Below are 17,034 nucleotides of genomic sequence, written 5' to 3'. Positions count from 1 at the left end.
CTTTTATAGATAGTATGCGCTTGGCTAAGAAGCTCATAACATTGCCATCCGGAAGTATAACGGACCAACACACAAGACGGTGTGTATCCATGAACGTTTATAGTCGGGTTAATACAGTTCAGTGAGCATTACTCATAAACGCGGATGGCAAAAAAAAACAATAACAAAGACCTAAGTGACGTCAACTGCATTCTATCAATTCTTCTTGTTGAAGATTTACTGTAAATAAAGTGTCACCTGTCAGTAATCGATTACACACCAGAGCTGGTTGACACTATTTTTACACCTGGGGAACCCAGGACCCAATTTCAATTCAATGAAAACAAAATGGCGACAATGTTGTGATAGCGTCAGGTAAGAACCAGGTAGAATGCGGAAGTCGTGTTGGCCTCTGCTGTTTCTGGAATATTGAAATATTTATAATTTTTAAAAAGATTATGAACGGTTATCGTTGTCATAGGTAACTGGTCTGTGATCATTTCCCAGAAAATGTCTAACGAAGCGACACAAAGGAAATATGTCATTCAAATTCCATTTCAATCATAACAAAATAAAGTTATCCATTGTATTCTTTGTATTTCTAATTCTAACTTGCTGTACATCGTACTCGTACTACAAATAGATACGACTGTTGTTTCTACCACTAATTACTTCTACTACCACTACTACTTCTTCTAACTACTACTACTACTACTACTACTACTACTACTACTACTACTACTTCTTCTAACTACTACTACTACTACTACTACTACTACTACTACTACTATTACTACTACTACTACTACTACTACTACTACTACTACTATTACTACTACTACTACCTACCTACTACTAGTGCTACCACTGCTATTACCACTACTTCTATTACCACTATCACTACTACTAGTACTACTACTACTACTACTACTACTACTACTACTACTACTACTACTACTACTACTACTACGGCACTACTATATTATTATTATTATTATTATTATTATTATTATTATTATTATTATTATTGTTCCTATTAGTATTAGTATTACTCCTCCTCCTCCTACTTCTACTCTACTAATACTAAAGCACCATTACAAATTTTTTTTTTTTTTGGGTTGGGGGAGGGGGGGGGGTGGCGGAGAGATAAAGCTATTATTGGCCAGGTACTAGTTTTACACTCGAGTATGTTGAAACAATGTGGGTCATTTTGTTGTTTTTTGGGTTTTCTTTTGTTTCTTTTGTTTTTTTTTTTGCTGTCATACAGTGTTTATTAATGTATATCTTGAGCACATATGTCTCACGATATGGGGCTATGTGGTCTGGTGGTATGACATTCGCTTTCGGATCGCAAGGTCCTGGATTCGAGCCTCGCTCGGCGCATAGCTGAGTCCTTTGAAAAGGCTCTTTACTCACATTCTCTCACTGTACTCAGGTGTAAAATGAGTACCTGGCCGTTAATAGCGTTGTCTTTGTCCGAAAAATTGTAATATCGCCTAACAGGTGTCATTCATGTCCCATCCTACATGTTAAATGTTGCTGTTGACCAGGACCCCTTGTAAAGCACTTTGAGCATGTTTAGTGGATATTGCGCTATATAAAAGCTCAATTTTTTAAGCTCAATCCACTAATTGTGCTCAAAGCGCTTTACAATTTGTCCCAAGTTAACAGCAAGTCTTATCTTGAAGGTCGAGATATGGAGCCTGTACAGATTTCCTACATTTTAAATTATTATTTAACAAAGACAAAGCCATTTCTCATGTGTACCATTTTATACCTGAGTACAGTGAGAGAATGTGAGTAAAGAGCCACCTGACTGACACAGACCTACTACTACAAAATGATATATACATACAGGTGTCATGTAATGTCGTCGATTTCAGATATTACCGTAAGCAACAAGTTTTCATACCTGTAAAAATTAAAGTATTTAGGCACACAGTGCACGGTAATGATGGATTTTGCATACTGTCGTATGTGCTACAATCATGAATGTCCCCAAAAAATCACAAGTTATTTCTCGTCTTATAAGCTGTAACTAGTCCTTCAAAGCCATTTGGTCCATGAAGCCAGAGTTTATTCGGGTTTCTATAGCATGAAACAGACAATTGCTTGCTATCCTTTGGATAGTACGCTAGTCTATTGTAAGGTACTTTCTTCCAAATCTAACAGACTCAGCTACCCATTCACTACTTTGAGGACAAGGGGGGGGGGGGTTCAGAAAAAAATCTCAACTGCACCCGGGATCGATCTCAGTCCCTTTGTGTGTGAAGCGAGTGCTCTACCAACTGAGCTATCAGGACCCCCTCTCGTTTTATAAAGTAAGTACAAAATATGTAACATAATATATATTATATGTTATTAATTTGATCAAATGTCACTAACGACAGTGATATGAAATCATTGACAATATCAGGGAGTGTCAGCCATAGGACCTCAAAGCTGTACAGAATTTTATAAAAAATTGAAGTGGTTATTTGTACTACTACTATAATTAGAAGTAAAAAAACATTCCCCTGTTTGTAGAACGACAAAACTCTGAAGTGTTGATGTCTGTGCAAGTTTCTAATGATTTTATTTTTTTATTTTTCGCAGATTACAACAACTGATAAATCTTTTATGCGTTTGTCATAAACACCAGATCGTCCTTGAAGCAGGATCATAACTACTCTAAGAAAGATGGCGCCATCGGGTGGTTCAATATTTGAGAGATATTTTGGGGTACGATGGATTCTTGCCACTGTTACCAGATTGGTCATTTTGATATTGCTACAAAGTGGTGACACAAATGCAGCTGCCGTTGCCAAACAGAAATGTAAGTATTCGATCTCTGATTATAAAACAAAACACTTAATTTGACAATCTAGAGGAAACATTTATAAATAATGATTTTGAATAGACTGTGTATATTATCATGGGTGCAAGAGTGACGGCTACAGCCAGCCTACAGGCCGATTGGATTACCGAAAAAAACGTCGCCAGCTTTTTGCGATTTGGATTTGATTGATTTATTTATTTTTTTTGATAGGACACTTTTTAAATTTTTTAGTTTATTTTTGTATATTTTAAAATTGTGCAACTTGTGACAAGAAACGTAACAAATTACTGCATTACAACCTTTGGATTAAACATACAACAATCGTGGACTACTATTATGAAGACTAGAGTCTGAGACCAAGACTTCAAATGACGAGGTAAGCCCTTGAATCTTGCAGGCTTTTTCAGATTATATGTCTGGTCATAAGTAGACTTGCAGGCTTTTTGAGGTCCAGTTGCTTGCACCCATGCATTATATGCATGGAAATGGTCCGATGTCCCAACAAATTAAAGCAAGCAACCGACAAGTAGAGAGTATTTTAGCCTAAGCTTTAATGTTTAGCAATTTCAATCAAGTTGCCAATTTTCTGTATATTTACGGGATTCAGAATGTGATAAACCCTCAGTGTATTATTGTCCAATCAGCTGCTAAACGGGGAAACAAAAAAGAACACAATGCGTAGCTGCTAACCAGTACGATAAAATCGTACTTAGTACGATTTGACCAATCCAAAAAAAGAAAAAAATCCAGAAAAAAGAGAAAATCTGATAAAAATTATCTTGGGAGAAAATTTTCGCCACAAAGGAGGCTGTTAAGCCCAAGCCTCAGTAATCTGCTTCTGTCACCACCTCCCCATCACTTATGCCTACCCAGTATAATGATAAAGGTAAGCTTCTCTTAGTATTACAGTTCTGACCATTCTAGTACTTAAGTACATTAATAAATATGCCATTTTAAGACATGAATTGGGCGTCCGCGCCGCACCGCGTATAATAATACGTTTTTGCATTTTGAAAAGTTGGCAGCTATGAGAATGTCTTTTTACTGGAGTTTAGCACTCATTTCTCGAGGTCGGCCAATTTGTTTGTGTAAAAGTTCTGTAAATTTTTGTCTACTGAATTGGTAAGCATGTATTTTATAAGAGTCCATAGGTACTGGAGTGTGTGTGTGTGTGTGGAGAAGAGACGGAATAGAAAAGTTGGTAACATCTGGGATGATCGAAGGAAAGAGAGCTAGAGGAAGACAAAGAATGACTTATTTAGATAACCTAAGAATGGCCAAGTGTGATTTTAAAAGCAACACAGATTTCATGTGCACCACAGAAGATCGTGATTCATGGAGACAGCTGACCGGCAACGTGCTCAAGAGCACAAACCACGATGGATGATGATGAAGTACTGCCATTTTGGGTCATGTGGATAGCACGTTAAGGTGTCCCGTTTTAGCTATTTGAAAAATTGGCTGCTATGTAATAAACAATTGTTACAGTGAATGACGTAATCAGTTGGATGGTGAAAAGGTTTGAACTGAGATATTGCCAAATTTAGTTGGAAGGTCAATTTTTATCAGAAATGAGTTCTTGTCATAAATGAGTAAATCAACCCTTTTTATACATCTTCGGGAAATATCAAAGCTTAATTTCATCTCTAAATATATTTTACAGCTAGTCAAGTTGAAAGAGTATGAATTTTGAGAAAAGTTGCTGGATATCTTTTCCATACATCTGACTATAACTATAACTTCATGAAAAATCACCCGATTTACTTCAAATAAACATTAAAATGCTATGGGGAGCATATTATTTCAGAAAATGAAAAAGAAAATATAAAAAAAATGCAAATCCAAAATTTTCACCTTCAGACTTTTAAGAATCAAAAGAGCATTTTTAGTCTTAGTTTTAAAACTTGTCTTTATTCATTTTCAGACTACATGGATTCCAAATCTGATTGTTTCAACATCGGCTTCCTGGACCTGCCTCGGAATCAAGTGACTTACGTCACAGTCCATGCGCAGACTGGATCGTCCAATGCCCTCAGCTGCATTCTACAGTTCTCACCGAAAGAATCTGGCGACACACTTCGCATGTGGATTGAGAGAGACGCTTTCATTGGTGATTGCGATGTGTCTCTGGCCATGTCCATGAGCAAATCTGATGTAAGTTTGGGTCTCTTAGTATTTTATTGCAAATTTACTACAAATCTATAACATGGATTGTATTTTCTGTCTTTGTATATATTCATCTGTACCAATGTGAATATATAAAATGGTCTGATAACCGAATACAATTATGGGCTTGATTTATCATTGTTGCAATGGGCAATACTTTGCTTTAGTTAGAATTTCCAGGACAACAACCAACCCATAACGCTTTGGGTTATCAGACCTGCAAATAAGTACAAGTTGATCTGTACCCATACGTGTACTTATTTACAGATATGTCCAGATGATTTTATAAGTGGATCATTGAGTATTAGAGTAAAATAGATTTTCTTCTTTTTAATTTAAAATTTTAAAAAAGTTATTTTCATTTTTTCCACATTCTGATTTTTAAGAAAGAAAAATTTCAACATTATGTCGTGTTTTGTCCAATTCATCATAAGACTAGAAGATCAATCAATTGGAAATCGAAGACAGAAATGTGACTCAAGCTGGCATTATGCTGCATTACTTTCATTTAGATTTTTAAAATTTGCTTTATCTGAAGGTATTGACTACTAAAAACAGTCAATAAACTTTTAATTTTTGTTTCATTAAAAAAAATTTTTTATTATATTTATTATTTTTTTTTTTCGTTGTTGTTTATTCTTTCTTTTTTTAAATTTTTAAATGTTGTTATCATTATATTTATAGATACAGTCCTAACTGTGCTCAATTAACCTGATTTTCCTCAATGTTTCAGAAAGTTTGGGAGGCGTTTGATGTGAGTGGTGAATGCCTAGTGTTGATATGGATTTGGTTCCTTTTTGTGTTTTAGAACCTTTTTTTTTTCTTGTGTTTGCATGACTGCCGACTTTTTTGTGGTTTCTTAATTTTCACGGGTTCATTGTTTTAATTTTGATTTATTTTTGTTTTATTTTGTTTAAATCCCTTTTCATTTCTAAATCTCAATTTGATTAAATTAAAAAAAAAAGACACATGTTATTTTACAAATCATATAATTTTAAAACGTTCTTAAGCCGGTGTTGATATTTTATAAAGCTCCTGGACAATTAAGGTTATTTTTAGAAAATTGCTTTGAGCATGTTTAGTGGATATTGCTCTATATAAAATCTCAAGTTTAAGTTTAGAAGTAGATTTTGATTTAATTTTATTATTAAGGACAAATAACAAATGTCAAAGTGAATGAAAGCTTTGATTCAATTTATGAAGATAGATAATCGAGACGTTTTGGGTTTCCCCTTTGCCTACAAAACATGGTGAATGAATCACTTGAGACGAATACGAGATAAGAGATTCTAACTCCAATCAGAAACATTTGCAGCATTATTAAGGACAAGTGGATGATCCAAAGATTTGACAAAACTGTTATGTTCACTTTCTTTCACTTTTTTCTAAACATCCTAGCAAAGTCTCATTCAACACAGAATGTCATTGTTTTCATGTCATTATAAATTAAAGTCTTCTATAGTAAAAAGGCATCCAAGGTTATTTTGTACAAAAGTTTTTATATTGCAGAAAACAAGCATACTCTGAAAAAACACATATGAGAAGTTTTGGCCAGAAAAAATGCATTTTAAATATTTTGACCAGAAAACTCGTCCTTCAAATATCCATCGATTGTAATAACCTTCACCTTGTCAAAAAACTCTCAAACTCGGGACTTCCTTGAAGACTTCTTTTTGAAGTTCCAGTTTTGAGAGTTTTTGACAAGGTGAAGGTCATTGGTCATTTTAGTTGTCTGACATTTAAAGGATGAGTTTTCTGGCCAATGGCTTGTTTCATAGTAGCCCAGAATGGACCACTTGACTTAAACTAAAAAAGATAAACAAAATGACCTAAGATGCATCCTCATAGTGGTTGGTTTTAATCAAACAATTTAACCATTAGGCTATCGAGCCACTCATTAATTCAGAAAAGTGAGTGGAGCAGACACTTACGTTGATAAAACAGAAAATGAAGTGAGTGGAAAAGTGCCTGGGGACAATAGAGAATAAAAATTTTGTGGCAATGGTGGCTCGTCTAAACCGCAACCTTACTGATACGACAACTCCCTCTGGCCGTGAGAGGGAATGCTATGCAGTCGACACAGCAACCACTTATTCTCTATTGTCTTCTGGCACTTCATTTTCTGTCAGAGCCACTCATCGAAGTATAAGGCAATGCTCGCATTGTTTAACTATCCTTTCTGACTGCTGTGCATGAAATCTATATCTTTTTGGTCTGTGAATGGCGACTGATCTTTGTACTAAAACTTGCTTTCAAACGTTCTCATCTAATAGCTTCAAGTTGTCTGTTTGACTGTGTAACTCATACCTGCCAACCCTTCCACTTTTGGGGGAATCATTTGCTATTTTCATTCTTCCTTTCCACTATTCGACCATTGTCTCTAAAATTCCGATTTTCAAAAATGGCGATAAAGGTAAGAAAAAAAATGGAAGGGGGGGGGGGGGGGGTTAAAAAGGTGATTTTTATTTTTAATGATTGCTAAAAGAGAGATAAATAGGAAAGTTAAATGCACCCCTTTCCCCCTTCCCCATTCCATTACCTAATACATGTGATGTGTAGTTTTGCCAGCTGTGCCAGAATATTGTCTTTATGTGTTTGGTGACAAAGCTGATGGTCATTTTGATAGGTAATTATCCATTTGTGATGATTCCTATTTTTTGTCTCAAATTCCTATTTTCTGACGTTCTGATTCCTCTTTCGGAATGTGAAGGGTTGGCAGCTCTGATAACTGCGTACAAAAACTTGAAATGAAATTGTTTTTATCACTGTGTGTTGTGAATTGTGTGATCTCCTAACTCGACCCTGTTCTTGTTCAGTGCGACAGAAATCTGATTATTATTATTTATTTTTTTAATTTCAATATTTGAAGACAAATTATTTTTTTAAAAATTACAACTCAGGCATGGTTGAATTGAGGGAGAAAATTATTTTTTTTTTGGTACAAAATGTCATCACACAGTTTTGTTCTACACTTTCTGGGTTTATTTTCTTCACCACAACCATCACCATCATCAAAATGTCAATTTATTTTCCCACTATATCGACATAATCTCAAAAAGTAAGCGCCAGAAAAAAATTCAAATATTGACAGATTAAAATGACCTTCTTGGCAAAAACTGGGACTTGTGAAGTCACGGGTTTGAGAGTTTTTTTTAAAGATGAGGGTCATTTTTAATCGATTAAAATTTGGAGGACGAGTTTCTGGCCAAAATTTTAAACAAGTTTTTGTTTTTCAAGGGCAATAAAGGTACTTTAATGCTTAGTTTTGTTTGGATTTTGGTGGGATTGAATTTTATCATAATTGTTACCAAAATTTATAACTCAATATTGTTTCAATGCTCTATCATTTATTTGATTTGAAATGGGTGCCGGGAGACGTTTTGAAATTATTATTTTTTTTTAATGGTATTTTATCTTTGAAATTTTAATTTTGGTTGTAAACGATTACTGAGAAATAAGAGGACGGTTGAAACACCTTTTTTTTTAATTGTCCGAAATTGTTGGATTTCTGACAATATCACCATCATCTATTTACTCTTTTCTTCATCATTTTGCACTTTATCTAAAATTGAATTAAAACAGAGGTGCTATATCTTCCGTGAAAAATTTTCAGACAATTTTGTCAGCTGCGACGTAAAGAACTGGTTGTCATTAGCATTGCATAGATCTGCATGTTTAGATTTTTGTCACTGATTTAAAAAACAAAAACATTAGCTGATCTAGACCATTTGTGTGGATTGAGACAATGCGATACTGTGGTACGGTCTCCCCGATACTGTGGTACGGTCTCCCCTACATACCCAAAAAATACTGAGTTCGATTAAGCCTGCCTGACCGTGTGACCTTGAGCAAGCTACCTCGCCCTGGTTCATATTGTGGTCAATGCTTGGGTTATTCCAGTCATCCCTTGGAATAGACTCTAAAGTAAAACTTTCTCCTGGAGGATGAATAAATGGAATTTCACTTTTATTAGTTTGTTTTCAAGGACAAGACATTTCGCCAGTTTTCAATCTGATAGTTCCCCTGCCCCCCCTTCCCCCCCCCCCTTTTTTTTTTTTTTTTGTTTTTTGTTTTGCTACCTATCCTGAAACCCCTGCTGCTTCCCACCGTGTGGCACATGTCACCGTGACACCAATAGCCTCCAAATTGCAGAACTGCCAACGACCCTGATTTGGCAAACTCGAAAAACATAAACAATAATTATTGACTTAATATAATAATAATAATAATAATAATAATAATAATAATAATAATAATAATAATAATAATAATAATAATAATATATCTTTATTGTCCCCAAAAAAGTGGCAATTTGTCATTTGGTTACAGATTTATAACAATACAATATTGACATAGACACACTCACACAAGATGCACACTAGTAACATAGTAGTTATCGTAAAAAATAAAAATAAAATAAAAATTAAAAATATGGAAATGACTCCTGCGTGTCCCAGGGTTATGCTTTCAGCAAACTCAAACAGGGAAAAGAAAAGAAAAAAAAACCTCTCTGAATGTAGATTGTAACTCTTGTAACTAGTCTATTGCTAAGTACTTTCCACCCGATCTAAGAGGGGTCATCTCAGCTTTTTTGCATTTGAAGTGAGTGCTCTACCAATTGTGCTCTCAGGACCCCCATCATGCAGCTTGATTGCCAGGAGTTTTTGTGTTTTTTTTGTTTTGTTTATTTTACATTATCTGATAGAATCTGATGAAAACCACTTTCTACCTTAGTTTTTCAAAATAACTTATAATTGGAGTATTTTTTGGGGCGAATGTCACACAAAAGACTTTTTTGGCATTGTCTTTCCAACTTTGTAATTTAAAAAAAAATTTCTGTCACTTCAACATTTTTTATCCCAGTGCATTTTGCTCTCTTGGTTTTTATACTCACACTAGTGAGTTCAGTTGTCACATTCACCCAGACATTTTCACTGTTATTCTGATGTGGTATCAAAATCATATTGTACGATTTAAGTTAAAAACTCACATCGTTTATTTATTGTAGAGTCATACTGGAATTGTTGGTAACTTTATTGAATTTGAGTTTGATTTTCAAATTATAACTTTAAAAAACTATTATACCACATGTTGTTTATAACATTGCCTGAAATTTCTCATGACTATTAATATTTTGATTATCATACAGAAAAGAAAACCAATATATAATATTACAGTTTTTCCAAACTTCCTGTATTTTCACGGAAATCCATACTTTCTAACAATTACGTAGTAGCTTTGTCTTTAATAGTATCATGATGTCTTTGGTGAAATTGAAGTTTGATTTAAAAAGACAGGCCATTAATTATTGTCTGCCAGTTCTTGAAACAAAATCTCTTCACACTGACGATTTGGACATAGAAGACTAGGTTTGAGGGTAAAAATCAGGCGTTTTGAGATGATAAAGATTTTTTATCTTCATATTCAGATTAAAATTTTCTTTATTATGTTCTTGGCAAATCTGACAATTGCTGCTTACAAAAGCTAAGCAGTATCATCACTTATTCTTAACGTAAACTTATTGGTTTGTGTTGTTGTCTGTTTTGTTTTTTCTCAGAGATTCACGCTCGGCTGTCGGTCTTCCAGCTCCACCCCTGAAATGGAGGCAGTTGATGGGAAAGGAACTTTGAAATTTCAAAGGGGAAACTTGGGCAGTACAAGTTACGGTTTCACAGTCGGTGTCCAGGCAGTACGCAGTGAGTTTTCAGCATTTTGGTTTACCTTCATTATTTTACAGGTCTGACTTTTGAATGAAGTTGGGTGATTAGTTCCCACTAAATTCTCCCCATCATTCTATAGATTGTTAAGGTTACACATAGTCTTGTTTGTTGATTTGATTGATCTGGTGCACAGAACAAGTAATTAATTAATGTAACAGCCATGTTTTTTGCTTAGTTCAGCTGTTCAGTGTTTGCTAATATTTGACTCTTCGGACAGTTCAAATCTTTAGGGCTTAACTCTCTCGAATTCACCATGATTAAAAATTGAACAAATTTGTTTGCTTTTGCATGTATATGAACACGAGAGAGTTACAGGACAAGCAATGTCTATTGCAACCATTTGTCTCCATTCCTTTTTTTTTTTTCTGTTATCTTGTGCTTATGAATCAAAGAACTGTTATCTTAAATATTTGTTATATTTTTCTTCACAGCTCAAGATCCAGCAGGTCCCGGTGACACTAGCACAGAAAACGTCGGGCTAATTGTAGGGATTGTAGCAGCTGCTGTCGTTTCAATCGTCCTCCTTCTCGTCCTGTGTGTTTGCTGTTACAGGAAGAAGAAACGAGATGCGGATTTTAAAGTCCAAGGGACGACCAGCCAAGCCAATGCTGCATTCGAAAATGGAAAGATGAATCCAAATTACAATGGGGGATCCCCGTCTTCTGAGAAGAGACTGTTGGTGAAAAATAACAGTGACTACGACGCTGAAGATGCCGGTGCGAAACCTAAATCAGCCTTAGAGAGATTTGGCCCTACACCTGCAAGAAGGTCCGATAGGCCTAATGGTAATAAAGATGAAAGCAACGACCCGAGAAGGAGTCCAGTTTTGAATGATTTGAGAAACAACCCTCAGTTTAGAAAATCGTTGAACGATAGGGGAGCTGGAGGAGATAGTAGTGCGTCTTCTGTTTCATACAATTCTAACGGGGTTCCACTTCCTCCAAAGTTGCCCCCAGTGCCGAGATCACCTCAAAGATCTCCGAGCCCACAGCGAAAGGGAGAAAAAATTGCTGGAATATTCCGAGCCCGGCCATCCTCATCATCCTCCGAAATTGCAAAAGAGCTGGAAGGAGAGCAGAATGGAGAAGATTCGCAAAACGAGTTTGTGCCCTCTTCTCGGAGGGATGAAAAAGCGGACACGCGTCATGTTTTGAGACCAAATAGAGGGGAAAGGAAACCTACTTTAGCAGAGGAAAGGAGAAGGATGAAAGAAGAAGACAGTTTAAGAAGTGAAGAGGATGAGAGGAGAGGTAGGAATCGAGATAGATATAGAAGGGATGAAGAGGAAAGGGAGAGGGAGGATGAGAGAGAAAGAAAAAGACGGGAGGAAGAAAGAGAAAGACAGAGAAGGAAGGAGGAGGAAGAGGAAGAAAGAGAGGAGGAGGAGAGGAGAAGAAAGAAGAAGGAAAAGGAACGAGCGAGACGGAGGAAACAAGAAGAAGAAGAGGAGGAGGATGAAGAGCGAGAGCGCAAAGAACGAAGGAGGAGAGAGAAAGAAAGAGACAAAGAGGATGAGAGGTTGGAGGGCCGGTTTAAAAAATCAGCCAGTGGTAGAAAGTCAAAGGGCAAAGGTCCCCGCATGGGTCGATCAAAGAGCACAAGTAATGCCTTGGAAGAGATGGAAGCCCAGTACCAGAGGTCTCGCTCTAAATCCCCTAGCAGTGTCCGGTCCCTCAACTTTATTGAAGATGATGACGAGGACGATCTCGACAGTAATTATATGCGTAAGTATTTTTTTATTTTTCTTTATTTGACAATCAAAGGGGTTAGTTCTGTATTGGGGCCAAGTCGAGTTTTGTCACAAATTGAGACAGCATTGGAGTGCTCACCAGGTCGGGAATCAGGGAAAAAGTTGGGAGTTGTGTGATGGGTTGTGGAATCAGGGAAAAAGTCAGGAATTGTGTGATGGGTTGTGAAGTCAGGAAAAAGTCAGGAAAAATGAAATGCCTTAAAAATTTCATATGTCGGAGAATTAAGACTTTAAAAAACTCCAAATTTTGTAATTTGGCATTTTGAAGATTACTCTATAAAATGTAAATGTGACATTTTACCGTTGATGAATGGCCTTTTTAAAAAAAAATCAGTCTTGACATGACAGGATTTGCAGAGCTGCCAACTTGAAGTTTAAAAAATTCGTAGTTTTCATGAGGAAAAAATAGTAGTCAATTTATCCAGTTTCATAAATGACTAATTTAGCCACGTTATGTTTGAATGAAGCTTCATATACCTCAATGTATGAACCGCAGTACTGAGATTTCTTTTTGAATAAGTTAAATGGAATATAAGATGCTTGCGCAGCTTTGCAGATGGAGCCAAAAATTCATAGTTCTTTGGATTTTTCGTATCAGTTGGCAGGTCGGCATTAATGAATTGGGTCTTGAAATGGAAATTGAAGGTCTTGAAAAAAATGTTGAAGGATTTGGTGGGGACTCTGAAGGCAGCAGTTCTTTTGAGTCGTTTCCTGCAGTTCAGAAATTACAACTTGTGCATCTTTTACTGATTGGAAAGAAATGGGAATTGATTCATTGATTTGACTTTCTAGATCACTAGCATAATTAATGACAGTCGTCAGTCACATCTGGTGACGATCAAACTCATTAATTTAAATTTGAGCTTTTATACAGCGCATTATCCACTAAACATGCTCAAAGCGCTTTACAAGGGGTCCCTGACCAACAGCAACATTTAACATGTATATGGGACATGGCGCTTGTTAGGCGATTTTACAATTTTTTCGGACAGAGACAACACTGTTAACCACCAGTACTTCATTTTACACCTGAGTACGGTGAGAGAATGTGAGTAAAGAGCCTTTTCCAAGGAGTCAACTATGCGCCGAGTGAGGCTTGAACCCAAGACCTTCCGATCCAAAAGCGAGAGTCTTACCACAAGACCACATAGCCGGAATGTAAATGTTGCCAGTCGCTTTTAGAAGTGGCTATGGTATCGCTCTGGCCCCTTCGACTTGACTTTCCAGACCACTGTCATCCATTGCATTCAGTGGCAACCAAACCAGATACGTGCACGGTATAGAACTGTTTCTCTAGTTTGACTTTCCATATCACTGGCATCATAAAGTTGCCATTTGCTTCAAGAAGTGGCCAAACTAGACTGGGGCATGGGAAAGCACTATTCCTTCAATTTGACTTTCTAGATCACTGGCATCATCACTGTTGTCAGTCGATTGTGGAATCTGCCAAGTTGGACTGGGCACTGTATAGAAGTAGCCCTTTCAATTTGACCTTCTTGGTAATCATCATCACCACTGTTGTCATTCTCTTTGAGAAGTGGCCAAACTAAACTTGGCCATGGAAGTTTTATGCTGCTTGCTCTAAATATTGCAAAGACTAAAGCTAATGTTTATCTCCCTTTTCTTCCATCCATTCAGCTTTCAAGAGAGCAGGTTCCAAGACATCCCTCTACGCATCTCGATCCTCACTCTACGGCCGTCGACGTAAAAACTCCATGGGGGATACGCTGTCCATGTCATCGTACGCCTACGACGATTTAGACTCGAGATACGGTGACTTTGACCGAAGGGGGCTTTCCATGTCAAGGAGGGAAAAGGACAAAATGTTTAAGAGTACAGGGGAATTAGAAATGCATGGAGCAACTGCTCAAGTTGTCAGGGAATGTGCCACGCAGACAAACTCATCCAAAGCTGTGTATGTGTACGGTAGAAAAACTCTTGCCAAATCACGGCCGGGCAAAATGTATAGTCGTGGTTGCCAGGCTGGTAGGACGAGAAGAGATTCGACTGGGTCTGCTCGGTCTGGGAGATCCTCCAAAATGAGGAAGAGTAAGAGTACGGAAAGTCTTAGGAAGAGGTCAAGGTCGAGGAATTTAGACGAAAGCTTTGATAGTAGCGATGACAGGCGAAGCCACAAATCCAGATCACGAAGGAATTTGGACGAGTCCTACGACAGTAGTGATAATAGAAGTAGGCGGCACCGGTCCCGCTCAAGGAATTTAGATTACAGTGATGATGACGATGATAGGAGTAGGAAAGGAAAGCCAAGAGCCAGACCGAGGAAGTCAACGGGAGCAGCGAGTGTAGATTTGTCTGACTCTGATGGAGGTAAATCAGGCGCTGCGTCAAGCATTGCTCCTTCATCGTATATGCCCCCTCAACCAGCAAATCCATACGGACCTCAATATATCCCCGTCATGTTTCCACCCCAGCCAGGTATGCCATACCAGCCTGGGGCCCCTGGCGGACCTCCAATGATGCCAGGAATAGCCATGCACAACACACAGCCACCACAAGGGGGCCCACCTCCCATCGGGCCTAAACCACCGATAGCGCCGAAGCCAAAGAAATCCAAATGGGACGAGCTGGTTGCGATGACGGATAAAGAAAAACATCGTCATCGCAATCACCCACCCGATTCGCCGACCGAATCCATGATGACATCCGTATACAGCCATCCAGCAGCCAATGGAGCCCCCCACCAACAAAACTACTACGCTCCACCGTCTTACACCACTGCTCAGAGATATCCCGATCCAAACTCGACCATCAGCACCGCATATCCGGACTCATCCGGGATGCCGCTCTCTGGCCGGGGAGGCCAACGACATTTCAATTACGCCCCTTCGGAGAGTGAGATATAGAAGAGACCATAATTCCCATGAACTGTTGTGAATGTCTGTTGTTGAGAATCAGCAAAGTCTAGCTCCAAATTTTCGTGCTTTTAAAAATGTGCCATCACCTTCCTTTATCATTTTCACCAGGAAATATCAAATTTTTATTTCACAATATAACTATAAACCTATGAAATTTGCATTAGATCCCTTTACGTTTAGATGTAGAAAAAGCTTATTTTAATCTGACCTAGAATTAGAGTTAAATTTTCTGTAAATTTTGATTTTATCTGTTAGAAGTAGAGACCTCAAATGACCTAAATAATGTTATAGGTGCTGTTAAACATTCTAGCTGTTAGAAATGCTTATTATTCAATTTATTGCAGTTTTTTTCATGCTAATTTACGGTAAAACTGAAGTCTAAGACTTCATATGTGTCTCACCATCTCCATCTGGTGTTTTGTCAGAGTGAATCTGGCATCGAAAAATTGAATTTTAAGTAATAATAATTTAAAATTTGAAATTTCAGTTTTTCATCTTTAAGAAATAATAATATTCTCTCTTTTTTTTTTTAAACCCAGCAAAATATTATAAGTTTCACCCGTCTCGTATTTTTGGTTTTAAATTTTAAAATTCATCATTTAAACCAGTCAGACATTTTGACAATTTGAGATTCCGATTCACACTTCACACACATACCCATATCCAAATATTTTCTTGAATTCTGTGCTCTTTTTATGAATTGACTTCAGACGTGTCAGAGTTAAATAGGTCATGAAGCTAGACACAGCGAGTTCTCAAGCATTTGTTTTACTCCAAGGCAGACCTCCTCACTTGAAAACTTAGAAATTCGTAATTTGTAGGAGAAAAAAAAATTGTAATCGCTATAATGATTAGCTTTAATTTTAAAATCAACAAAATTTACCCTCATAAAGATTAAATAACAATTCAAAACCCTTAAAATCATGTAAGTCCGGCATCAGATTTCATTTTCAACAAGTTTCAACGACTTAGAGATGCTCATGAAGTTGTGAAATTGGGGCCAACATTTTGTAATTCTACGAATTTTTCGTAATGGGAGGCAGGTTTGCCAAGGTTGAAATCACTCGTGTTGTTGTTGTTTTTAAAAGAAAATAATCATTCCATGTATTCAGATCTTCTACATTCCTCCCATAATAATATTAATTTCCATATATATATTTTTTTTTTAAGTGCAAGTCATTGATCATTAAGATTGTTGGTGAAAGATTTGTTAAGATCTGTTTTTTGGGGGGTTTTTTTTTTTGGTTTTTTTTTTTTTTTTTTGGGGGGGGGGGGTGCTAAATGATTTAAATGTATCGTTAAGGCTGTGGAAATCTCGAATTCGAGAGCAAATTAATTAATACTAACAGAATTTATCAAAGAGATGATGTGATGTAGTGACTGCTGGTGTATGTATGACTACAGTGTTGGTCGGTTTTAACATTTGTCATCCAACCAGTATTGTGTTCAGGTGGTTTGGATTCAAAATTAGAGTAAGTCAGAATTATGAAACTTGAGTAATGTTTTTGTGGTTGTTGTCATTTTAGCGTTAAAACTCTTTTTTTTATTGGTATCGGGGTTACCTCAACATAATACCGTTTTAAGGGTTTAAGGGGATGAGCCAGAATTGTTGATTTCATTGTAGCAAAATCTAATTACTGGGGTTGGGGTCTTGACCTCCCAAAGTGGGCAGGGAGGTCACTGACTGTGTTTTCTATATCCCTACATCTTTTTTGTCTTTATCTT

General features: G+C 36.9%; 1 protein-coding gene across 4 annotated transcripts in view; it reads left to right on the top strand.

Moving 5' to 3' along the window:
- The first annotated feature begins 266 nt into the window (after positions 1 to 266).
- The window catches only part of LOC144975273 (uncharacterized), an 18,315-nt gene continuing 1,547 nt past the window's right edge, over positions 267 to 17,034 (top strand). Inside the window, exons 1-7 of one of the 4 annotated variants that reach the window (XM_078919206.1) lie at positions 267 to 354; positions 2,575 to 2,794; positions 4,722 to 4,951; positions 5,697 to 5,717; positions 10,521 to 10,659; positions 11,115 to 12,407; positions 14,072 to 17,034. The exon at positions 14,072 to 17,034 is cut by the window's right edge and continues 1,547 nt beyond it. In XM_078919206.1, coding sequence (XP_078775332.1) covers positions 2,659 to 2,794; positions 4,722 to 4,951; positions 5,697 to 5,717; positions 10,521 to 10,659; positions 11,115 to 12,407; positions 14,072 to 15,297 — 3,045 coding nt within the window. In that variant the 5' untranslated portion in view covers positions 267 to 354; positions 2,575 to 2,658 and the 3' untranslated portion in view covers positions 15,298 to 17,034. The remainder of the gene's footprint in view (positions 355 to 2,574; positions 2,795 to 4,721; positions 4,952 to 5,696; positions 5,718 to 10,520; positions 10,660 to 11,114; positions 12,408 to 14,071) is intronic. The other 3 variants (XM_078919207.1, XM_078919208.1, XM_078919209.1) reach the window with 3 other exon arrangements.

The sequence above is a fragment of the Berghia stephanieae genome, chromosome 6 (assembly GCF_034508935.2).
Source record: "Berghia stephanieae isolate SIO BIC M18660-M18661 chromosome 6, UCSD_Bste_1.3, whole genome shotgun sequence".
Lineage (NCBI taxonomy): Eukaryota > Metazoa > Mollusca > Gastropoda > Nudibranchia > Aeolidiidae > Berghia > Berghia stephanieae.
Note: the sequence above shows the minus strand (reverse complement) of the source record. Positions and strands in the feature narration are given on the sequence as shown.